This window comes from Temnothorax curvispinosus, unplaced genomic scaffold, assembly GCF_003070985.1.
Source record: "Temnothorax curvispinosus isolate PA1 unplaced genomic scaffold, ASM307098v1 QBEX01014781.1, whole genome shotgun sequence".
Lineage (NCBI taxonomy): Eukaryota > Metazoa > Arthropoda > Insecta > Hymenoptera > Formicidae > Temnothorax > Temnothorax curvispinosus.
This window is the reverse complement of record NW_020224561.1, coordinates 530,834-556,189: the sequence shown is the minus strand read 5'-3', so window position 1 is coordinate 556,189 and position 25,356 is coordinate 530,834. Positions and strand designations below refer to the sequence as shown.

Here is a 25,356-nt window from a genome sequence, read left to right as displayed (position 1 = left end):
CTAGGCTAGCGGAGTATCGGCTGAACGCACCCAATAAAGGCCATCGCACACAAAATGCATAGCTTAGCATAAGCGTAGCATAAGATCGCTAAACCAATTGGGTATGGCCGGTATGGGTTGGGTGACGGGTTGGCCTCTTTGACTATGGCTGCGTAAGCTGCGTTCGTCTTTACGCTTTCAGCGCTGAAAGCATCGCTCTATCTTCGTCTGATGTTCGATGTGCAACAAAGATAGAATGATGCTTACAGCGCTGAAAGCGTCAAGACGAACCCAGCCTATATAAGTATAGTCAAAGGTTGGGCTGATTTTTTGTTTTAAAATGAGTGATGTTAGGTTAAGTAAAGTAGGGGGTGGGGGGCGAGAGGTAGTAGGAAGAAAAAGAGTGGTAAGCAAATGTTATATATATTCTTGAGTTTTTGTTAAAATTTTTACAAATCTGCTACTTCAAATGCAATTTCGCTATTTTCTCATCAGATCAACTTAAAATAAACATTTGAAAATGATTCAGCACATTAAAAAACATAACAAAACATGCATAAGAAAAGTGGCACTAAACTAAAATTTCAATTAGAATTTTATGTCTGAAAACTCGAAAAGTTTAACTCTCGGAAATTGGTAAAGGATGAATCGAATAAGAAGTGACACAAAAAGAAAAATTTTAAAGAGTTTTAAAAACTCTAAACTTTTATTAGACGTTCATCTACGCGCGTCGTTAAACATTAGGGCCGGTATTCATAGTTATTTAAGACCGTCTTAAGTTCAATCTTAAGATGTCATGAACCAATCACAGAGCCGTATTAGCGTCTTAAGACATTACTTAAGACGATCTTGAAGACTATGAATACCGGACTAAGTCTGTTCTTTTTAACTTAACTTGTTGCGTCGTTTATCTTTCCTCTTTTTCTCTCCAACGTGAAGAAAAAAAGAGAAAGGATGGACGGTGCAACAAGTTCAGCTAAAAAGAACAGACCTAATGGGTGCGTTCAGCCGATACTTCGCTAGCCTAGCAATCGTGAGCAGTCGCTCGTTTTCGCTCGTTTCCTCTCCTTTGACCCAATGGATTAAAAGGAGAGGAAACGAGCGACTGCTCACGATTGCTAGACTAGCGGGGTATCGGCTGAACGCACCCAATGTTTAACGATGCGCGTAGAAGAACAACGCGTGCAATGAGTGTCGGGTTTAACGGCGCCCTGTGCGTTGTAAAGGGACCTAACGATGTCTGAAGTGTGACCAACTTCATGGCGCGATAAATTGAAAAGCACGGGTAACCGGGGTAAGCGGAGCACTCCGGCCGAGGCCTGAGCCTGAGGATCCGTGGTTGTGTTGGAAAGTGTTTATCATCTGCCAGGCAATATATTATGAAAGCAATGTCCCATCATTACGTGGTGACGGCACATAAACCAACGGCTGTCACTGCCTGCGTGACCGGTAAGTGAATTAAATTTGCGAGATCGCACGGCGGAGCTGCGCCGCGGTATAATCGCTTTGTTGTTGCGCTTCTCCAAGGTAATTTCACCTCACCGACGGACTTGAATCTGATCCTGGCCAAGAATGTACGTTTGGAAATATACCTCGTGACGCCGGAGGGCCTGCGGCCCCTGAAGGAGGTTGGGATCTACGGCAAGATAGCCGTCATCAAATTCTTCAGACCGCCGGTAAGGTTATTTCCATACTAAGGTCTGTTTCTTCAAAGAGTCGTGTTTACACTCTCGTCATGGCAGTCACTGACTGGCGGTTACGTTTACGTTTCGCCAATGAATTCTCAAGAAAAGCTCTACAGTGCTCTAGTGACTTGCGTGAATTAAACTTTTGATACAAATATATATTTTTAGAACATTAGTATAATATACATGTAAGACAGACGTTGTAAATAAACATTTTTTTAAGAGAAAACTGTGCTAAAGTATCATTAGTAAAGATGCATAAAATCTATATAAAATATGTAAAATCTGTGAGAACGTATGTAAATATTGCAGGGCTGAGACATTATATTAAGACGTTATGTCAAATATTGATTTAACTGAGATTAAGTTACGCAGTAATATTTACAAAATTTTTATTTTTCAACAGCATGAGAAGAAGGATCTTCTGTTTCTATTAACCACACGTTATAATGCGATGATCTTGGAATGTATCGGCGAGGGAGAGGATATAGAGATTATAACGAAAGCTCACGGGAATGTGGCGGATCGTATCGGGAAGGCTTCGGAGACTGGGATTAAAGCTGTCATTGACCCAAAAGCACGAGTAATCGGTCTCAGATTGTACGATGGCCTCTTCAAAATTATACCTTTAGACAAGGATAATCCAGAGTTAAAAGCGTCTTCAATCCGTATGGACGAGCAGCAAGTGCAAGATGTCAATTTTCTCCACGGATGTGCTAATCCTACCTTAATTCTCATTCATCAGGATATCAATGGTAGACACGTAAAAACACACGAGATTAACTTGAGAGATAAAGAATTTGCCAAGATACCATGGAGGCAGGATAATGTGGAGCGAGAGGCTATGATGGTCATTCCCGTACCTTCTCCCATTTGTGGCGCAATCATAATAGGACAGGAGAGTATTTTGTATCACGATGGTACTACATACGTCGCGGTGGTACCGCCTATTATAAAGCAGAGCACCATTACTTGCTACGCCAAGGTAGATAATCAAGGACTGAGGTATCTGTTAGGAGATATGGCTGGTCATTTATTTATGTTATTTTTGGAGCAAGAAAAGAAACCTGATGGAACGATGGTAGTGAAGGACTTGAAAGTCGAATTGTTGGGTGAAATCAGTATACCAGAATGTATAACTTATCTGGACAATGGCGTAATATATGTCGGTAGTCGCCTGGGTGATTCTCAATTGATCAAATTAATTACAAAGGCAGATGAGAATGGATCCTATTGCGTACCTATGGAGACATTCACGAATCTGGCGCCTATCGTCGACATGGCTGTGGTAGACTTGGAAAGACAGGGCCAAGGGCAGATGGTCACGTGCTCGGGTGCCTTCAAGGAAGGCTCTCTCAGAATCATCAGAAATGGTATAGGCATACAGGAACACGCGAGTATCGATCTACCAGGGATTAAAGGCATGTGGGCACTAAAGGTTGGCGGTTCACAATATGACAACACACTGGTACTGTCGTTCGTCGGACAGACTAGGATTTTAACTTTAAATGGCGAGGAAGTCGAAGAGACGGATATTCCGGGTTTTGTCTCGGATGAGCAAACCTTTCATACGGGCAACGTTACTGACGATTTGTTCATTCAAATAACTCCGAACTCTGTTAGATTGATATCGTACGAGAGTAAAATGGTCGTCTCCGAGTGGGAGCCGCAAAACAAAAGGACCATCAGTGTGGTAGCTTGCAATGGCACGCAAGTCCTTTGCGCAACGGGAAATGATCTGTTCTACATAGAGATCTCATGCAATCAGATTGTATCCAAGGGATTCGTCACCTTGCAATACGAGGTAGCGTGCCTGGACATTTCCCCCCTGGACGGCGTCAACGAGGCCAAGATTGCAGCTGTTGGACTCTGGACGGACATATCTGTTCGGATCTTAACTCTGCCCAATCTAGAGCAGATTAATAAAGAGCTTCTTGGGGGCGAGATTATACCTAGGTCCATCTTAATGACTTGTTTCGAGGGTAACACATATTTACTTTGCGCACTAGGCGACGGGAGCATGTACTATTTTATCTTACAGCGACAAAGCGGGGTGCTCTCGGACAAAAAAAAGGTCACCTTAGGCACACAACCTACTGTTCTCAGAACCTTCCGATCTCTCTCCACGACGAATGTGTTCGCGTGCTCGGACAGGCCCACTGTTATTTATTCCTCGAATCACAAGCTTGTTTTCAGCAATGTCAATCTCAAAGAGGTAAACCACATGTGCTCCTTGAACGCGGAATCTTATAGCGACAGTTTGGCACTGGCGACCGATAGTACCGTTACCATCGGTACAATTGACGAGATCCAAAAGCTGCATATAAGAACGGTTCCGCTTGGGGAGTCTCCAAGGAGAATCGCTTATCAGGAAAGTTCACAGACCTTCGGCGTGATCACAATGCGAGTTGACGTACAGGAGAGCAGCGGGGTGAGCATCGTCAGGCATTCCGCGTCTACTCAGGCGGCGTCCACCTCCAGTAGCAGCCACGTCGCCTCGCATAACAAACCCAGCGGACACACGGCCAGTGAGATTGGCCAGGAGATCGAGGTGCACAATCTCCTTATCATCGATCAGCATACTTTCGAAGTTTTGCACGCCCATACGCTGATGGCCACCGAGTACGCGTTATCATTGATCTCGACAAGACTGGGCGAGGATCCGACCTCTTACTTTGTGGTTGGGACCGCGTTTATAAATCCCGACGAGACTGAGCCCAAGATGGGCAGGATACTGCTGTATCACTGGAGCGATGGCAAGTTCACGCAGGTCGCGGAAAAGGAGATCAAGGGCTCGTGTTATTCCTTGGTCGAATTTAACGGAAAGCTCCTGGCGAGCATCAACAGTACCGTGCGACTGTTCGAGTGGACCGCGGAAAAGGAGCTCAGATTGGAGTGCAGCCACTTTAACAATATTATAGCGCTATATTTGAAAACTAAAGGCGACTTTGTTTTAGTGGGGGATCTAATGAGATCCCTCACGTTACTTCAATATAAGACTATGGAAGGCAGCTTTGAGGAAATAGCCAGAGACTACAATCCTAATTGGATGACTGCCATCGAGATATTAGACGACGATACTTTTTTGGGCGCCGAAAATTGCTTCAATCTCTTCGTATGTCAAAAGGACAGGTATGCTTTGCCGGTAGATTTATACAGATTTATACGTTTTTTATTGAAATATGGTTTCCCCGAACAAACTACCATTGTTACTTCATATTCTTTCGCATTCGCAACCATTAATTTTTTAATCAACCTCTTGTAAACCGAGGCATACACGGGATGAGAGTCAGGATCGAACTTGGGACTCGTCGACTGCGAGTCGACCGCTTTCACGCGGAACTACGCGTCATCCCTATTTGTATGTTTTTAATAATGCAATTTTAAATAACAATAGTTCTTTCCAGCGCCGCGACGTCGGAAGATGAGAGGCAGCAAATGCAAGAAGTAGGCCAGTTTCATCTAGGCGACATGGTCAACGTTTTCCGGCACGGCTCGTTGGTGATGCAGAATTTGGGAGAATCAAGCACGCCGACCCAGGGTTGCGTATTATTCGGCACTGTGAGCGGCGCGATCGGTCTGGTGACGCAAATACCATTTACGTTTTACGAATTTCTGCGCAACATGGAGGACAAGCTGAACACCGTGATAAAGAGCGTGGGCAAAATAGAGCACAATTTTTGGAGAAGTTTTAATACAGAATTGAAGATTGAGCAGTGCGAGGGATTCGTAGATGGCGATCTGATAGAAAGTTTCCTCGATCTGAACAGCGAAAAGATGGCAGAAGTTGCAACAGGTCTTATGGTAATTAAATTGCGTATCCTCTTAATTTATATACAGGGTGAGGTGTCTAAATATTGAGACATTTTTATATCTTGACAAGAAAGCATTTAAAAAATGTTCCAGACGAAAATTATATCATCTGAAAGGGGGTAACTAATGGTAAAATCAATTTTTGAAAAAATTTTTGAAAAAATTGATTTTACCATTAGTTACACTCTCTCAGACGATATAATTTTCGTCTGAAACATTTTTTTAATGCTTTCTTGTCAAGATATTAAAATGTCCCAATTTAGACACCTCGCCCTGTGTATAAGCATAAATTAATTTTTCCTAAATCTCTTAGGCCCAGTTTCACAAGTGTCGGTTAACTTTTAATCTTAGATTAACTCACTTTTCGTCTCTTTCTAAGGGGGACATTAGAAAAGTGACTTAATCTAAGGTTAAAAGTTAACCGACACTTGTGAAACTGAGCCTTAATGCGCTATATTTTTCCACAGATCGATGATGGCAGCGGCATGAAAAAGGAAGCGACGGTAGACGATCTTGTAAAAACAGTGGAGGATCTTACAAGGATACATTAAATGTTGTATAAGTAAACGATATTTTAAATTCATGGAATGTATCTATAAGAATATTAGAAGGTATATATAGAAGATTCAAACGGTGATTTAAGCGGGAGCGCGAATGTTTATACAGTTACTTTCGTTAGTGCTGATACACGAAAGAGATGACGTAAATTTTTTCTTACCTTTCGGCTTCATTCTATAAAATTGTTTTCTCTGCTTTTTTTTTAACATTTCTGAGAATTGTGTGAGTTTATTTCGTTAGCATCCGTTGCAGTATTTTTTAGAATCAACTGTATGACGTAGAAGTAATGTTACAACAACATTCGTTAATGATTGTTTTTCAAGGGATGCTCCAAGATTTGTAGAGTAATATCTTTATATCTTTGTAAGATCGAGTGTAAATAAAAAGGATGATGCATTTTGAGGTAACGTTCTCGTCGTGCGACGTCAATCGTCGCCTATTTATTAGCCTTCAGCGTGGCACGCAGCGTTTCCGGATCGAACAGCCAGCTGCGTAAGCTCTCTATCCCCTGGCCCGTCATACCACTGGTTTCCAACACGGTGATCTTCTGCGTCACCTCCTTTTGTAAACGCGCGTATTGCAGCATCAGCAGAGCTTCGTTTCTCATCTGACGATATGAAACATCCATTTTGTTCAAGATGAGCGCGACCTTCACGTTCCGTAATCGCGGCTCCACGAGGAAAGAATAAAGCAGCACGCCCGCGGCACTTATTTGGCAAAGATTACTGGTATCCACCACGTAGATTATTTTATGGATCTAACAACGAATGAACGAAAGAAATGCAATATATGCTTTTAATTGTATCGTGCGTTTATTAAGTTGAGATTTTGTTTTACACAGTACCTTATCAAAATAATGCTTCCATATCGGTGCCATATTACCGCCTATCTCTTTAATCACCATATCGAATTCGCCAGTATCATTTTTTACAGTATATATATTTATTCCATTGGTAGGCACAGTATGAGTCGCATCGTCGATTTCGTCTCCTTGGAGACTTTTCATTAGGAGAGTTTTGCCCGATTTGAATGGTCCAAGGCAGAGACACATTTTTTTCTGTACTCAAAATTCTATTAACTGTTGTTAACCTTATACTAACAATAAGATGCGTCTATGAATCGCTCAATTAATAGACGCGCGCGTCTGCAGTTCTCGGAGATTTATAGGGGACAACAGATGAATATTGATTTAACAGATTCGACGCCAGAACATACCTCTGCGAACGATTCAAATAAAACGCGTAATGCATATAGTTGTAAAACTTGTTTATAGTTGCAAACTTCAATAATAAAAAGAAATAGTTTAATCACGATATTCTATTAAAACTTTCTATTTAAATAGCACTGGTCGAAAGTCAACTATAGTATCTTAAAATCTAATAATCTATATATTACTTATATCAACTTCAAACTTCAGTTATTTCTTTCTTATTTTATGAGTATAATCAATAACGCAATCAAACATCTTAATTGAAAATACAATTCTATCATAGCCTATGACTTCAGGAAAATATCGCGATATAAAAAAAATTCCTATATGTGTGTACGTATGTATCAGTAAATGAGTATAGATGTGTAAATTTATTATAAATTATTTTTACATTTACACAATGTGTGGATATATATATCATATGCACTTTTCTAAATATGAAAAATATATTGGGATTGCTTTTAGGATTTTATGTTTTTATTGCAAGTTTTAACAAAATTAAAAATTTCTCTATTTACCCTAAGAAGAAAAGAAACCTATCAAATTTCTTTACATTGTCCTATTCGAGAACTTTGCAAAATCACTATTCAAGAGTATTGGCAGTATTCCTATAACAATGTACATTCATTAATTTTTGCAGACAAATAACACATCTACGATTTTTATAACTACATATAGTAATTGTTCCATACATAAATTTACATACAATTGTTACATATATAATAATAAATATAATAATTGTATGTGTTTATAATAATAGTGAATTGTAAATGTATCAGCTTATTATAAGTTTAGAATTTATTAAATGTAACGTTTTCTTACTTGTCCCTTTTTTACATAACATAAAACATACATATTTTTTACATCATAAAACATACACATTGTCCACTCTTTGATTAATTTTATATTAATCTTCTGATAAGATTATACATGGCTTGTTATACATTTTGGTATAATTCATTATTTACATTTGCTAATGTCTATTGCAATAAAATAGAAGTTAAAGGATGATAGAGTATATTTGTTTCCATTAAAAACACACGACAAAGCAAATATATAATAAAGCATGATATTGGCATCAATATAAACAAGATCTTTTTAAGGACATATAGCTTCCTAGGAACAGACGACAAATCTTCGCTAAATACCAACAAGGAACAAGAGCATTGTTTAACAAAGAGTTCATATAAACCACTGAATGCCATGTATTTTGCGTGATTCTCAACTATGTGTATACCAGTCTCAATTTTGAAATAGCTCAAAACGTTGACACGCGCTGACATGAAATTTATGCCTACATACATATATTAAATGTCCCAACATTTTCGGATGATTACAAAGTTAATGAAAACTTTTCTAATCTGTTTGTGTGTGCAAAGCATACATAAAATAACTTTCATTATTGCATTAATTCAGTCTAAAATTCTTTACAACTGTACACTTGACATATTACAGATATGTAAGCATATAATAACAAATAATTTTGGCGCCAGTACTTCCTCACTAAAAACGGTTCTTATCATCGTATAGTACGTAATTATAAATATATTGTCCTTCTTATAGCAAAACCATGAATGTGCAAATTTTTACTTTTTAATTAAAGAAGTGGGATAAATGTCTTTTTTTATTCTCAACTGTATGCCAAAACAATTGGAATAATGATGAATGTATACATAAATTTCAATTTTAATTTAAAAAATCTCGAGTTACAATTATCGAGTCAAAATAAGATATTACATTTTACATTCAATTATAAATTTCCAAAATTTATCGAATCGCTCATGATATTAGCATAAGAGGAACGATATATCATATAGTACTATAATTATAAATATCTTATTTAGCATCTTGTGCTTTCCAGCATTTACTTATTAAACATATGATATAAATAAAAGCGATTTGCGAAGATTAAGAATGTAGTATTATAACGCTATTTATAGTGAGAAAATTCGAAAATGTTCGACATTTTTTAGTACAATTCCGATATATATTATTAAATTATTACTTCGGTGTCGTTAACTGCTTTACACATTTATATATCATAATATTATTCGATCGCTGAGTTGTTAGCCGATCGTTTCTCCAATTAATTATTTTTAAAGTAGAGAATTCTTGAACGTGCAACAACATTGTTTAAAGTAAGGCACGCACTTGAGTCGGCATTTCCCACGAATGCAAACGCTTGTCTTTACTTCCCGCTATAATCTGAAAGATAATAAAATTGAAAAGTCCGATCAGTATTTATTAGTATCAATATGTTATTTTATTTCACATTTTTAACTAAATACTCAGAAATAAATTAATTAAGAAAATATTTATTGCCATTTCATGAAAAAATATACTTTAAAGGAAAAAAAAAATACACAATACACAAATTTAAAGAAAGCTATTAGGGAAAAATTGTTAGGGGGAAAAGAAATTTGCATATTGAATACGTACCTTATTATTTACAACCTCTATACTTAATAACATATTCCCTGGGCCATGTATGCTACATACTAATTTGTGATTCTGTAAAGAAATTTAATTGAAGACGAATAATGCAAATATATTGTAATAAACTGATTATATGACTTCTCAGATACGAGGATGTAACACTCACGTTTATATTAAAAACATAAATATTGCCGTCGTAACAGCCTGCGAAGAGTAGATGCTTATAAAGACGCATACACACAATACCAACACCAGCATCATATTGAATTGCTTGTTCACCAGTCTGCAATTATATTTTAAGAATTATTATACAATTCAATTTCTATTTCGAAACAGTTTAGAAAAGCTATCGTTACTTGCCGTGAAATCGAAAACGTTTATGGATCTGCTGCTTGTACCACAATAGATCAAATTATTATGACGCAATAAACTGTAAACCGTGTGATTCTTCTGGCCGCTAATCGTACGGAGAAACAAGCCATTCAGTGCATCGCGTATAGCTATAGGTTGGTTTCGAGATGCTACAATAAGGATTTTTCGCGGGCCTTCATTTGTCGCTTTAAGCGCAAGTACAGACTTATCCGAAAATGAGATAGTACTTCCTTTAGTGGCACTAGTCTGCAAATAAATTTATGTGTATATAAATACAAATTATATAAATATTAGTTAAATATTTTTTTATATATGGATAAAGCTCAACCTTTTTTTTCTCTCTCTTAATATAAATTACTATATCCATATTGGGAATATGTACATCAATGTAGCTTAAACAAACAAAAAATTACCTTGATTTGAAAACGCGAGACATGGCCAGATTTAGTTCCAATAAAGATTATTCCCCATGCTTGATCCATACACTGAATCGGACTGTTTATTTGCGCCGGATTCTTTATCAATTCGCCACTCTGCAAAGAGGCAGTTTTTTAATTAGTTTTTCAATAAAATTGCGCGTCTAAACCGCTAAATCTTACCGATATATCGTAACAACGCAAGGTGCCATCCAAGGAACCAGAATACATAAGCTCTTTGTTAACTCCTGTGATATCTGACTTACAGATATACAGACATGTAACCGCGGATTTGTGACCTTTATAGATATTCAGTATCTCATTAGACGTCTGACTGTATCTGTATATTTTACTGTCTTCACTTGCTGCTAGGAAAGAATTCTTAAAAACCTAAAAACAATATATAAATTATATTTAGCTCGTTTTATACAGAGTATAATCGTCTATCGAATTGCTACCTTGATGTCTAAAATAGGCCCTTTGTGGACCGTGTACTGCATTTTCGCTGATTCCTCGCCGTCGATCTCTGGTGCTTGTGAAACAGGTTCTTGAGTGAGATCTTTGTCGCTACTCTCCTTGATCGGCTTCTCTTCTAAGAGTTCGACCTCGGGTGTTGCTTTATCGCAGGGCTTCTCCGGGAAAAAGAAACTTTTGCTAGAAGCTGCAATGGAAATTACTGTATTTTGATTGCTCGTGGTATGCTGCGTAGACGATGTGTCACTCGGTGCACAAGGATTGACGGCAATTATTCCAAGTCTGTCCAGAACCTCGGGTTTGACATATTTAAGGAGAGCGGGCTTACAGTCGATCAATCTCACTTTGCAGTTTTTTATTTGCTCCTCCGTGTGCTGTTTCCTCTTCTTCGCGTTTGCCACGGTGCTGTTATTCGAAGCTGTGGATTCTGTAATCATGTCGGAGTGTTTAGCCAGACTTACGATCTCCTTTTTAGACTTAGCTTTTCGGCTAATAACTTTTCGCCTAATAACATTTTGCACTTTCCGTGCAACGCGATTCTTCCTACCATTGCTTGTGACTTTTTCATCGGGCATTGCCCACGTAGGAGATTTGCTTCTGCTTCGCGTTGTGAAATTTGTCTCGTGAAGAACGCTCGAATCTCGTTCGCTGCTGTTCGAATCAGCATCGACTTCCTTTACCCTGCTAGACCTGACAGTCTCACTGGAGTTTCTGGCACTCCTCCGAACCGGCGCTGAGTTGTCGTGCTTGCGACGAAGCTTCTTACTCGGTTCTCCGCTCTTCGCGGTTGCTTTGTCGAACGAGATGGTAGAAGTCGACGTGTGTTCCAGACTGGACTTTTGTTCGATGGACGTATCGTTGGATTCTTCCGATCTTTCGCTCGTTAGATCAATTGGAATGGAACTGCCATTGCTTTGATCGTGATCCAGGATTTTCTCAAATGCTCGTGACTTGTTCTCGGGATTACTTTTCTCCTCTTCTTCGGCGGCTGTATTCTCCATGCTTTGACAATCTTGTTTCAAAGCAATCGCGTCATTCGAGAGCTGCTCGGATTCAGCATCCGATTTTTTCTGCTTTGTATCTGTTTTTTCTCCGGTAGACTCTGAGACACTCGAGTCATGAGTATCTCTTGTTGCTATTTTATTGTTCCGGTTAGATGCAACGCTGTCACCTGATTCCTCGTTCTCGCTAATATCGGAGTATCCGGACTTCGCATTGCTCAATTGCGGTACAGATTGTGGTGCATTACTTACGCTGTCGACCGTCTCTTCTCTTTCATCAGCGTCCACTGCGGGTTTATCCTTCGTTTCGTCTTTCTCATCCTTTTTGTTTTCCTCCACGATCGACTTAATGGCTTGCGAGCTATCTCGTGAACTCTTATCCTTCTCCTCCGATCTCTCAGGGTTGGACGAAAGTATATTTGTTGTAGAATCAACCAGACCAGTGCCCACGACAGCGCCCTCCGTGTCTTTAAATTTCTGCGACAGTTCCAGGCTGAAATCATCTTTTATTAAAATTTTAGGCACGGATACTTTAATGTCAAAGCTGCGCGACGTGATATTATTGGAATCTTTCGAATGGTCACGCTCGCAATCTAAAGAATGGTTCTCTATTAAAGTTTCTTCAGGGGTGATGCTACTGTCCGGTTCCATCCTGTTACGTTCGTCGTGGAAAGGAATCTTGTCCTGGCTCACGGCTTTAAAAACGTGATTCGATCCGTCCGCACCAGGCACGTCGTTACTGTCCTGCCGCAACGCGACCTCCTCTACGTTTTCCTTCTCTCGACAGGGCCAATCCGAATTGGCGTTCGCTTCAGCATCGACGTAAAATTGATTATCGGACTGCAATACAGGGGAGACGTTGGACGTCGCTGGAATGTCCTCAGAAGCAGGCGCCTCCAATTGAGGCTCATAAAGACTTTCCTTGTTTTCCACCACAGCGTTTATCATCTCATCCATGCTCTTCAGTATGTTCGGATCGACAACGAGATCCGTGTCTTCCTTCTTCTGGCTGAGCGAGTCGATCAAGTCTCGCTTTTGTCGCAACTTCCTGATGTACAACTTGGACAGAGGCAGCTCCTCCTCCTCCATCGTCAGGTTGTTAACCGTCCTCAGGAAGTTATCCAGCTGCTGCTTCTTCTTCTTACGCACTTCCGCTTTCATCTTCCGCACTTCCGCTCTCATCTTCCGCGATCTGGCCTGTTCCTTCTTGAGCGTTTCGTCCAGCAAAACGAGACCCGTCGCCTTCCTGTTCTCGTGTATCTCCGACGCGGTGTTCTGCACCAGAGAATTCCACGTGCTGTCGTCAGAATATATAGACAAACGCTCCGGCGTGCTGTGCACCTGCTTGCTCGGCGGTTGAGAATTCGCCTTCGTTGCTTCCGCCTTCGCCGCTTCGTCTGGTGGTGAAATAACGTTTCGTTTATCAATATCAAAATATTTTGCGCGTTCGGTCTCGCCTTTAGCAAGATCCTGCAAATCTGAACGATCGTCCGCATTTTTATCCGCTGTGCTTTTATCTGAACAGATCGCACGCTTCAAATCGATATCACAAGCAGATTCCTCCTTGTCGGATTTTCCAGTGATTTTCTCCTCTCGCGTCTCATGATCTACCGCATCGTTCGATTCGGGTTTCTGAATGATATCTTCAGATAGTACGGCGTCAACCGTACTATCCTCCACTTTTCTACTCACGGAAGTTGAAGTCTGCTGTTCTGTCATCTCGTCAAGGTCTTCCTCCTCCTTCTTCTCGTCTTCCCTCCCCTCTTCTTCCCGTCGGATTGTTTGCTCCAGTCGCGGCTTTTTCTTCCACCGTATCACAGGCATTTTCGTCTTCTGGTGCACTGGCTGTGCACTTCTGTAACTGAAAAGTTCATCATCCTCCGAATTGCGAGATGAGATTCTCTTTCTCTCCTTAAGCGACGATCTCGACGAAGGCGCGTTTTTTATTTGTTTGGTATGACTTATTTCACTGTTCTGCGATATTAACGTTGACGGTACTTGAGATTGGCCGGCAACAGTATCGTCTTCTCTCGTCCTCAGTATTACGCTGCTGTTCGTCACAGAATCTTCAGTTGGCAAGACATCATTCCGTAATATCTCGTGCAACTTTAGCTTCTCATTCGATAGCTTACGCATCTCGAGATCGATTTCCAGCATTCTAGCTAGAATAGCTTCCCTCGTGGTAGCGGCGATCCTTCCGGATTGCTTCATCTTCTTGAGTCTCTTCACCAAGCTGGTTTTGTTCGACGTTTCTTTAGACCGACACTTCATCTGTCGTTTGTCTTTCAACTTGTGCAAAATTGTACCGTTGTGTTTCCTCTGACTTTCGTAGGCTCTCTCGTTTATTTTCTCAGAATTTTGCTGTCGCCTCTTTTCCAACAGTTCATCTAACTCCTTCATCTTTCTCAATTCCACAACCGGATTACGCAGCATACCGCTGTGAAGACGTTTCTCGATGTTACCGGAAGGCGATGTTACGGACTTACCGTCGTGGTTAACGTCGATATCTTTATAAACTGACTGGTCACACGAGCCGTTTTGCGTCGACGATATTGTGTTTACGTTTACAAAATCCTGCGCGGTCGTGTCATTGGGAGTCTCTAGCGCATGCGTTTTTATGTTGTTTTGACCGTCTATGTTCCAAGCCGATGTTTGGTAATTCAGACACGCCTCGCTCATCTGTTGCGTCTTATCTATCTCAATTGTCACTTCTTTATTTTCCGTCGGTACATTGTTCGGAGATTTCCAAATAAAATTCGTCGCTTCCTTCAAGGCGGCTTTCGTCCGGATATTCAGTTTCAGTGTTCTCGATGTGTCGGTCGGCGATTGTTCCGCCGACGCCTCCGCGAGCGTATCATTGTCCGACGACGATATGTGCTTCAAGTCGAGTTTACAATCCTCCGGCTTCGATAAATCGGCGCAGGGCGTAATCTGCGTAATCATCGTCGTTTCCGGAGTGATCGCAGGCGTGATGTTGTACGGCGGGCTTTCTTCCTGAACGGGGAAGTGCACGCACTCGTCGTCCTTGTTGTCGAACGTTGCGGTGCCTTGTAAACGATCGTCCAAGTCTAGGAACATGTCGTTATCTAGATGCTCGTCGGAATCGAAGCCCGGCAATTTGTCGCAGGGCGCCTTTTCCGCGGATATATTTGCCTCTAAATATATGTGATTGTCGAGATGATCCACGCCATGGCTGTCCGGCAGTCTCAACGCGTCGTCCGAAATCGTCGTCTCTAACGCGTCGGATAAACTAGGATCGGTTGTCGTTTTGAGCTTACTTGCCAAATCTTTCGTTCGAGCTTCGCCCTGAATAATTTCTTCCTCGTTAATAAACATGGATTCTTTAATCACTAATCCCGCGCACGATGCGTATCCCTCTTTGTTCATTAACGGTCTGTCCGTCTCGCCGCCTTCATCGATATCGTTGTCCTCGTCGCGTAACGCGGCCTCGACTATCTCGCTCGAGGATTTTCTTACGCGTCCTTCTCCACTTTCATCCGTCGCCGCCAAGTCGGATTTATCTCTCTTCTCGCTCGTCGTGCATTCCTTATCTGCAGCAAGTAAAACGTTATCGAAAGTGATACAAAAATTCTCACTGGCATTGACATTCGCGTCGTTAGCGTAATCAGTACCGGTTTCCAGCGTTTCGTAATCCCGTCGCCCTTCGATCTTCACGCCCTTGCAACCGGCGATACGCGTCGCGTAATTTACGTTACAATCATCGAGTAATATCTTGTCCTTATTGGCGTTGACCTCGTCCAATTGGTTGAATATGTTAGGCTGCTCAAAATCTATCATGGTTTCCTGAAGAAAGCCTTTGAACGGACTACCTACGCTGTCGAGAGAGGTAGTACCTTGCTGTTCCTGAAAGTTTTTATTTGAAGCTGATGTTCCAGCGATTTTCTTAACCCGAGATTTGTCCTCCGTCACACTCGCAGATTTGTACGTATCTGGTATATTAAATTCCATATTATCCTCTTTACTATCGTTAGTTTTAATATTTATTAACAGCTGATCTTCCTTACTTCGTCTATCTTCCTTGTCGATGCTATCCGATCGAGACATCGCTTCCAGTTTGGAAATGCCGCTTGTATCACGATTAATTGTGCTCTCCGATAGATCTCGATCATTCGATTTTTTAATCTGACTTTGGTCCGCATAATTAAACGAAAGCTCCGTATCTTTCGCTGCATCGGCTTCTTGAATCTTAGAGGAATCCTTCTTGTTTATTTTTACAATTGAAGTTTTATTTTCGGGAACTTCCAGGGCAATTTTCGAAGCTGTCGACACATCGAGTTCGGGAACGGCATTACAAATTTTTCTTGCGCTTCGATCTTTTTTATTTGCAATCTCAGTACTTGCTATGTTCTTCGCACGTTTTACATATCGAGTTTCTTTATCTCGCGGCGTCTTAGAAGAATGTTTACGCGTATCAACGTCAATATTACTTACAGTTTTTTCAGCATTTTCTCGTTTAACAACATTGAAGTTCGAGGAACGTTCTTTCGGTTTAATATCACGCGGTAATTCATCAGCATTGTTGTCAGTGTTCCCCGAGGAAATTGTTGACGGTTCCATTTTTATGTTGCTATCATTTACCTTACTTTCGCGAGAATCTATCGATTGTATTCGTTCAGTTTTTATTTTATTTATATTACCGGTATTATCGATCTTCTTTTCTTGAGCCACCTCTTCTGCCCTCGTCGTCTTTTCCAAAGGAAAATGTACTTTCGTCGAAACTAGACCAACAGACTTTGACGCTGCCGCAGACTTCTTTTTCGCCTTTTGTTCCATCGCCAATTCCTTTTTCAGCTTCAGCTCCTTGCTACCTTCCGACCGAATATTCTTAAATCGTTTAGAATCAGACGAAACTTTGCTTTGTGATTGTTTATCTGCTACGCTCTCTCTAATCTCTGCGAGTTTCTTGGATCTTGGTGTTATAATTTTAGATGTTACTACAACGTTGGATATTACTTTGATATTGCTAGCAGCCGGCGATACTTTAGCTTTTGATTTATTCTGATTAATTTTTTTAACACCGCTATCGCCGTCGACGATATGATTTGAATTTTTTTCTTCAGGACGTCTCGGTGCTAATTCTGCAATCGTAGATTCCTTTGCCATTGGTTTTTCTTTTTGCCGAATATTTTTTCCCGACGTTGATTGCGCGGTGTCATCTTTATTATTCGTTACGCACGGAACAGCTAATCTTGAAACTAATCGCGGATCTAGAATGGGGCCGCTGTATGTTGATATGAACGTAGATTTGTTTACTGCAACTTCCGGCTCTGTGGCTTTCGGTGTAAGCGAATTTTTCCGCGTCGATATCGCGGGATTTTCTGCGGGCCTCTTCGGTTCTGATTTTTCATTCATGCGACGTTCTTTAGCGCGCTCGTAATATGTCTTTATGTCGATCTTTTTGCTGGCACCTTGCTTCTGATTCACAGTACTCACAGGCGAGACACCCGATACCGACGATGCTGATGTAGCGACCGTTGACACTCTTGATACATCGTTATCACTAGCTGAGATTTCATTAGCGTCTTTTATTTTGGTAGACAATTCGGCCAAGGTGCATGGCGTCTCATTCAGTTGTAATCTTGCACTTTTACTAGCTCCTTCGGTCGATAAAACAACTTTATCCTGATTACAATCGACGTCAGCTGTTCGACAGGCTCTATTTAAATCCTCCGTGCATTCCGAGAAATTCGCCAGAGCAACCGTGCTCCAATCTTCCGGTATGCAAGTGAATACATTCAGAGGAACCTTGTTGTCATTCATATCGGATGTTTCTGGCATTTGCTTCAATTGCGCCTTGGTCTTCGGTTGCGTCGGGGAGGCTGTCGGCAGTCTGTCTTCCGCGTATAGTTGCGTGGGATTGACAATCGCCAGCGGAATTTCATGTGCCAAGGGAGATTCCAACTTGTTCTGCGACGCAGAGAGTAAATACGCCGCCTTATTTTCCATGACGAGACTCGAGGCACTTGCAAATTCAGCGTTCTCGATGATCGCTTCTTGGCCGATGTCCAGTTCCTCTTTAACAATTACTTCTTGCGTGATCTGATTTTCTACGATCTCCTTCTTAATTTCGCTCTCTGTCAGCAATTTATCGGCATCGTCCGCTTCCTCATCATCTTTTTCCGAGGAGGAATCGGAGGAGCTCGTCATTTTCTTGTTTTGCCTCTTCCTTCTCATACGTGCTTTCCTCCGCTTTCGGCTTTTACGATTCTTCCGCGACTTTCGCGACTTCCGCTCCCGCTCAATCTCGGCATTCACCTCGTCTCTTATCGCTTCGTTCAACGACATTTTCTTGGCTACCTTCTCATTCTCTTTTATCACCCTCAATAGTTTTGCAACATTTGCGTTATCGGTGCTGCTACTGCTGTTGCTACTGGTGCTGCTACTGCTACTGCTGTTGCTGTTGCTGCTGTTACTGTCGGTATTGATAATATGTTCTAAATATCCTGTACTATGTCCTCTATCGTCGCTATGTCGTCTAGATTTTTTATGCTTATCCTTCTCCAAAGATCTGTGTCTTGTGTTTGACGGGTGCTTTGAAGATTCGGACGAATAACGACGTCGCGGGTAAAATTTCCTACCACGTAAATTTCCTCCACTTGATAATTTTTTGTTATTAACAGCAATCCTTTTTGTGCAAAAAGAAGGTGTCGGGTTCATCTGCGTTTCGAGAAGCGTATCTCGCGTTTCGAGAAGCGTATCTCGCATTTCGAGAAGCGTATCTCGCGTTTCGAGAAGCATCGTTCCGCTTTCCGTTGTTCCGTATCTCGCTTCCCATTCTTCTTTGGTAAGATTTCTGTACGCGTGCGGGTCTTCCTGTTCCTTCCTCTTCCACCTATCGCACTTCTCGTCCCAGCGCGGGCAATTCTCCAGTCTATATGCTGTATCATCTTCCAAGAGCGCTTCTCTCTCCACGCTCCTCTCCATCGCGCCGACATCGAATTTCTTTGCGTTTTGTTGCGCCATACTGAAACGCTTGCGTTCTTTTACTGCCGCAGGGATTTGATTTTTCTTCGTTACTTCTGAAAATATATCATCTAAATCATGTTGCAAAGTTAACAAGTTACTACTAATAGGATCATTATCTACGATAGTGTTACAAGTATCATCTTTCAAGTTAAGATCGTTACTCTTAACATTATGCACTTGTACACACGCGGTCATTAATGCCTTCTCATCCGATCGCGTGTGTACGTCCTTGTTATATGACATTTTTGTTGTATGGCCTTTGTTTCTTACATATTCCTGACTAACGTCATTCGACGTTGTTGTTTTATTTGCGCACTCTGTAGCATGGGTAACAGAACTGAACACATAATTCGTATTTTCCGAGTGACATTGGCTACTCGAAGCTGTTGCGGACTCAGCGTGATTGTCTGGTTGCACATCCAATTGCAGCACTTCATTTAAATGATGAATAAACTCTGTAGGCAGATCCGTAACGGACACAATAGCGTCGGTATCCAACATCGCGTTCAACTGCTTCATAAATTCCTGCTGATCGTACATTTTCATCTTTTCATCCTCTGCTTGTCTCATCTCTAAGGATAACGTAGACTTTTTTTCCTTGACTAGACGCTTCATTATAATATTAAACTTTCGAAGACTAGTGTTATTCACCATGTTGTAGATATCGTTCGTACTCATCTTTAAAAATCGGCTGATGATCTTGTTCTTCCATGAAGTTTCCATATTAGAATTCTCGTTCTTCTCTATACAACTTCTTGATTTTTGCGCGTTGATCTTCGAATAAAGTGAAACGTTAGAAGATTGAGATTTTTCCGTGTGAATATCCTTTTGTGGCTTTTTATGAGGCAATGTAGCAGCCTGGTTTGCAATTGATTCGAATAATATTGTGCTTTTAGAATTATTTTCATTTCTCTTCAAATTCTTCTCCCCTTCTTTACTCTCTTTACTCTCTCTACGCCTTAATGTATTCTTCTTCGTTACCGAAGGTACTGCACGAGTTTTTTCTGATTCCACAGAATGCGTCATCCCATTTCTTTTCTCGATATTTTCTTGGCGCGCTGTCTTAGTATTTATCATTTTCGTTTTATTATTCAAGTTAAATACTACTTTAGGACGATCTTGCTCCATCATTAGTTCGACGTCCTTAGATTTCGCATTTGCATCTTGTATCGTTTCTTCTGATGATAGGTGGTCTGCTGTACTTTGCTCTTCAGGTACTATTTTCTTCTTGCTACATGTGTTATCTTCTTTTGTCTTTTTCTTACTAGTTTTGGCTCTTGGCTTACCTGGAGGCAGGGCTATAGACTCTACGTCGCTAACAGGATTAACTGAGACACTGCTTTTGGAACTTGATTTGGAACTTTCATCTGTCTTTCCTGTTATATTTGTCATTTCTTTCGCAAATTTCATAGCCTCCTGCATGTCATCCAAAACATCGTCTTTGTTCACGCTGTAAGATAAATCAGGGGAGGAAGAGAGTTCTGGTAGGGAAGATGGAGATACATAAGTAAGAGGCGTCGCATGTATTTGAGGTAATATTGGCGGAACATGCGTATTGATGCCAGATTGACTGTTTAACGGCATAGGAAATATTGGAGAAAAATTTACCGAATCAACGTGAGGCGGCAGAAAGACATTATTTTGGTTGGACATTTCTAACGGTAACTGTTGAAGCATAAATCCACCATGTGTATTTAAGCCCGTATGAACATCTATATTTGTATAAGCGGCAGGCATTGGATTTTGAGCGTTATTCCATGCAGGATTTGCGTCTTCATGAGGTACTGTTGATCCGAGTAAACATTTTATATTTGGCGGTGGGGCTGTAGGATCGAATAATGGTGGTAAATCGGGTGGTATTGAATATGGAGGCAAGATACGTGGTGGTTGGTCTTGTTTCAATAATATCGGTGGTGGAGTAGTAGGATCAAAATCAACGGGTAACACCTGCTCGGTATGCGGAGACAGGTTTGGTGGACTATGAAAAGAATTTTCTTGCACTTTTGGCAATTGGTTATCTAATGCAACATTATTTGCTGACACATCAGCTAACGCTGGTTGTATCAACGCACTGTTACTACCGTTTGAATTTTCTGCATGAACGTGAGAATTTAAGACATTTTCTTGAACTTCGAAATTCGTTAAAAGCTCTTCGTTTTGCGGTCTCTCTTCGTTTTCCTTCAGCAAAATATTCTGATCTACTGAATCAATTGGAAATGACACAGTCGGTAAATTCAATGTTTCAGACTCTTCTTGTTCCTTCGTAGCATCCGTGGGATATTCTCCGATTTCTGTAGCATCCATGGGATATTCTCTGATTTCTGTAGCATCCGTGGGATATTTTCCGATTTCTGTAGCATCCGTGGGATATTCTCCGATTTCTGTAGCATCCGTGGGATATTCTCTGATCTCTGTAGCATCCGTGGGATATTTTCCGATTTCTGTAGCATCCGTGGGATATTCTCCGATTCCTGTAGCATCCGTGGGATATTCTCTGATTTCTGTAGCATCCGTGGGATATTCTCCGATTTCTGTAGCATCCGTGGGATATTCTCCGATTTTTGTAGCATCCGTGGGATATTCTACGATTTCTGTAGCATCCGTGGGATATTTTCCGATTTCTGTAGCATCCGTGGGATATTCTCTGATTTCTGCAGCATCCGTGGGATATTCTCTGATTTCTGTAGCATCCGTGGGATATTCTCCGATTTCTGTAGCATCCATGGGATATTCTCTGATTTCTGTAGCATCCATGGGATATTCTTCGATTTCTGTAGCATTCGTGGGATATTCTCTGATTTCTTGCAAAGTATCCTGTTGCTGGTCGTCTTGATCTTGTAAAATAATAGCCGGAGGTACATCATATTGATACTGAATGTCCGATTGCAATAACTCAATATTGTTATCTCCATGTAAATTCGATTGTTCCAAAATATTGGAATTATAAATTTGCTCTTGGAACTCCCAATTATCAGTTTCCAAACACGCATTATCATCTGGTACATTTTCCAGATTTGTCATTTGATCGCTAGGTATCACTAGATGAGATCCATTTTCATTTTCATCTAATATTACATCATTATTTGTATTATTCGTAATATTAAATACATCCGTAGCATGCTGCGCGTTATCAAGATTAGCGTTATCAGGATTTATTTTTCCAATGTCCTTTAGATCATTGTACGTCAGTTTGAGCTCAGATGATTTGTACCCGACTACGACAGGGATACGATTTTCTATACAATCATCTTCGGCGAGATCAATCGGCACGTCTTCACTCCAAACATCTGTCGTCTTGCTGCTAAAAGAAAAAAGTTTCTGCTTCAATCGATCCGCCGTTTCGGTTATCTTCTGCTGCCGCTCCTCCTCGGAACCGAGCAGAGGCAGCTGTGGTGCAGTTCCATCTTGATCGGTCTCCGCCTGCAGACTACACGACGCCAGGTCGATGTCCTCGTCATAATCCAGAGACACGGGCAGTATATTGGGAGTGGGGAATCGAACGTCGAAGGTGCAAAACCTTCTCCTACCGTCCGATCCCGATCTAAACGGTGGAGCGCCCCGCAACGGGTGGGACTGGAAAAACATGTTGTTCGGCTGCCAGGGCACGCCGAACTGCGCGGGATGTCCCGGTCTCGGTGGGCCCGCATGACGGAAGGGCGGCCGTGGGAATCGGGGCCTGCCGAAGCGACGCGCGGCACGCGCGCCCCGCACGCCCCGCGTGCCCCGCGCGGCACGCGGTGGCCTGAAGCCCCTTCCGTGGCCGAAGTTGCTGAAACTCATTCCGCACTCTTTATCCTAACACCTCGGTATCGTCTCGACAAATCGCTCGCGCGAATACAGGCTAGCACCGTGCAATCTTTGGTAACTTAACATGCCGCAGCACCGTGCATCTCTCCGTCTCAGGAGCATGCACACTTATTGCACCGCTCCGCTCCGTCTCTCCAGATTCACGAATCACGACTCGTCTCTCACGTGGACTCGCGCATCCGGGATGCCAAGGATCATCGTGTTTTCCCGTCAGCTAGCGCTCCAGCTCGCTCCAGTTGACGAGATGCTGCGCGACCGACATCCCGACCTAACCTCTCTCTCTCTCTCTCTCTCTCTCTCACGCCGCCAAGGGTCCGGCTGACGTTCGCCGGCGGGGTCGCGTTCGACTGCGAGGCACTGCAAAGAAACACGTGTGATTAGACAGCGGTGGGGAACGCGCCGCGAGGGCCGCGACAGCGTAGACGCGTGTCACTATCGCGCGACGACGAGACAAACCTCAGCGGCGGGGACTCCACGCGTCCGTGTCAAACGATCAGATGTTTCGCGCTCCTCGCGCTCCGGTGTGCGTTTCGATCCTTCTCTCTTTCTCACCTCTCCCTTTCCCTCTCCCACGAAGCGCCACGAGCTCTCTCTCCCGACTCCCCGGCGATGCTGTTATTTCCGTCGCGCGGTGGATCCCGCGCGCGCGGGACTCGGACGTCGTTCCCCTGGGCGTCGCAGTCCCCAGTCCCTCCTCCGGACGATCGCGGGTCTCGGCTTACCCCTCGCCGTTGCACGTTGCACGCAAACGGAACACGGGCACCTGCGAAATGTCGTCGTCACCCGACGGAGATCGCACCGTCCAACACCGTCGTTGTTGACCGTCGTCGCCGTACACTGCGCGTACACAAAGTACACATGCGCGCCGCTATCGCGGTCGACTCGCCGATAGGCTCGCTACGCAATTTGATTACGCATTCATGTATAGGGGCGGCGGGGCAGAAGGGGGAAAGTAGAGAAAAAAGAAAATTAAACAGTCACCTTAGCTGTCTTCTGATAATGTCCGATATTCACTGTCAGTACTAATATCTATAGTACGTGACGTAAGTTATAGATTTTCAACGCGGCGGTGAATATCGTGGAGCCCCAGTTTTTGATGCGCGATTCGCCTTGCCGCTCTTCCCTCGCGCACACGCCGCGCGTGATTATGCAAATCGGGGGGGACGGTGGTTTTTCGACGTTGCCCGAAATGCCTGAGGTTGTCCGATCGAGCGCGAAGCCTCGTATATTTGCGCTTCCACGAGTAGGACGGCTTATCTATGAAAAACAAAAAGATAGGAGCTTTTTTTCGCGTGTCTCCTGCCATGTTTGTGGGCAAACCCCTTATGAATATGAATGTGCGCAATATGCGATCAATTTCCTTCCACACATTTCGAGTCAGCTGTTTTTTCTCGAATTAACATCAACATTCCCTCCCTCCTCCCTGACCCCGCTCGACACACGCGATTGTCTCGTGACACGTGACCGCGAGAAGGAGCGAGAGAGCGGACAATCGGCGGGGAGATCGCGAAGCCTTTTAAATTTGCAAATCATGAATAGTGAGCGCGGCCAGGAGGGGCAGGGTCGAGGGGGAAACCCTAAAATAAAGGAAAAGCTCGCGGGGTCTTGGCGGCTTTAAAATAGAGATAATCGCGACTAGGACTGTCGCTACGAGATAGGTATGAGCGCGATTAGCGTCGGGATTATTTGGCTGATCCGTGATAAGCGTGTCGCAATAATCTGACCTTAATCCAATCCTTTCTTCTGCTGGTATTTCAGCGATTAAAAAATTATAGACGATGTGTGTGTGTGTGTGTGTGTGCGCATTTATTCGTCCTCAAATGTTTGTGGTGTACCGACTTTAAGCTCGATGATACAATATGAATATAATTTATCAATTTGTTGGTTCGGCCCTGATGGAAAAATGTCTCAGAATTTTTTATACGAATTGGAACATTTTTCAGAAAAAATAAAACTCAGATAAAATAATAATGAACTATTTCAGATTTTTCCCGTCAATACATATCTTTGTAGAAATCTGAATAAATGTGAGAAAATCCGCGCGACTTATCGGAAATTTTCATATAATACAAATACCAAAATCCTCATCCAGTTATTTCTGAACGTATCTGAGAGAGAAGCTTGACATATTTTTTTCAGAATTTTTCATAAATCTAAAATATGAGAAATTCTTAGAAAATTTTAGAGAAATTTTTTTACCAGGGGTTATTAAATTTTTCACTATTCTGATATTAGAAACAACGGCAAGAATGGAAAAATGAAGATTACTCCCGCTGCAATTCATCACAATTTTATTGTGCAGTAAAATGTACATTCCATTTTACGGAGATGTGTACAATCAATATAATAGCAGAGATATCTTTGGACAACAAATTTCTGTGTGGCAGAAGAATAACATCTCTTGAACACCTTTGAACGCTGTACAGATATCGAAACAATGACTGCCGATTGCTGTACCGCATAAAATTGTTAAAGTTTGAAGAGTCGATGGGAGAATGGTGGAACTTGTGAAAATCATTGACATTTTGTGTTGAAAATTCCGTAATACTAACGCCGTACATAACTGAACGTACAGAATTAAAATTTCGCGGATTTCACATCTTTCACATTGATCTTTC

The 25,356-nt window shown here is 42.0% G+C and overlaps 3 protein-coding genes across 4 annotated transcripts; 1 reads left to right on the top strand and 2 right to left on the bottom strand.

Annotated features, from left to right (window-relative positions):
• Positions 1 to 1,208: 1,208 nt before the first annotated feature.
• Positions 1,209 to 6,442, top strand: LOC112464952 (DNA damage-binding protein 1). The gene is made up of 5 exons (XM_025032259.1): positions 1,209 to 1,428; positions 1,507 to 1,655; positions 2,071 to 4,796; positions 5,072 to 5,468; positions 5,945 to 6,442. Exons 1-5 carry the CDS (start codon positions 1,359 to 1,361, stop codon positions 6,026 to 6,028), a joined length of 3,426 nt encoding a protein of 1,141 aa, XP_024888027.1. The 5' UTR covers positions 1,209 to 1,358; the 3' UTR covers positions 6,029 to 6,442.
• A 9-nt stretch (positions 6,443 to 6,451) lies between these two features.
• LOC112464953 (ADP-ribosylation factor-like protein 16) lies at positions 6,452 to 7,683 on the bottom strand. The gene is made up of 2 exons (XM_025032260.1): positions 6,880 to 7,683; positions 6,452 to 6,792 (listed from the first exon to the last, which is right to left on the bottom strand). The coding sequence occupies exons 1-2, from the start codon at positions 7,084 to 7,086 to the stop codon at positions 6,472 to 6,474; spliced, it is 528 nt and encodes a 175-aa protein (XP_024888028.1). The 5' UTR covers positions 7,087 to 7,683; the 3' UTR covers positions 6,452 to 6,471.
• Positions 7,684 to 8,245: 562 nt separating this feature from the next.
• LOC112464951 lies at positions 8,246 to 22,621 on the bottom strand. Of its 2 annotated transcripts, XM_025032258.1 has the most exons (8): positions 11,491 to 22,621; positions 10,928 to 11,370; positions 10,653 to 10,859; positions 10,467 to 10,586; positions 10,042 to 10,299; positions 9,848 to 9,964; positions 9,685 to 9,756; positions 8,246 to 9,450 (listed from the first exon to the last, which is right to left on the bottom strand). In XM_025032258.1, exons 1-8 carry the CDS (start codon positions 22,514 to 22,516, stop codon positions 9,379 to 9,381), a joined length of 12,315 nt encoding a protein of 4,104 aa, XP_024888026.1. In that variant the 5' UTR covers positions 22,517 to 22,621; the 3' UTR covers positions 8,246 to 9,378. The 2 variants fall into 2 exon arrangements, with proteins under 2 accessions (XP_024888026.1, XP_024888025.1); XM_025032257.1 differs by having other exon boundaries at positions 10,928 to 22,621.
• Positions 22,622 to 25,356: the final 2,735 nt, after the last annotated feature.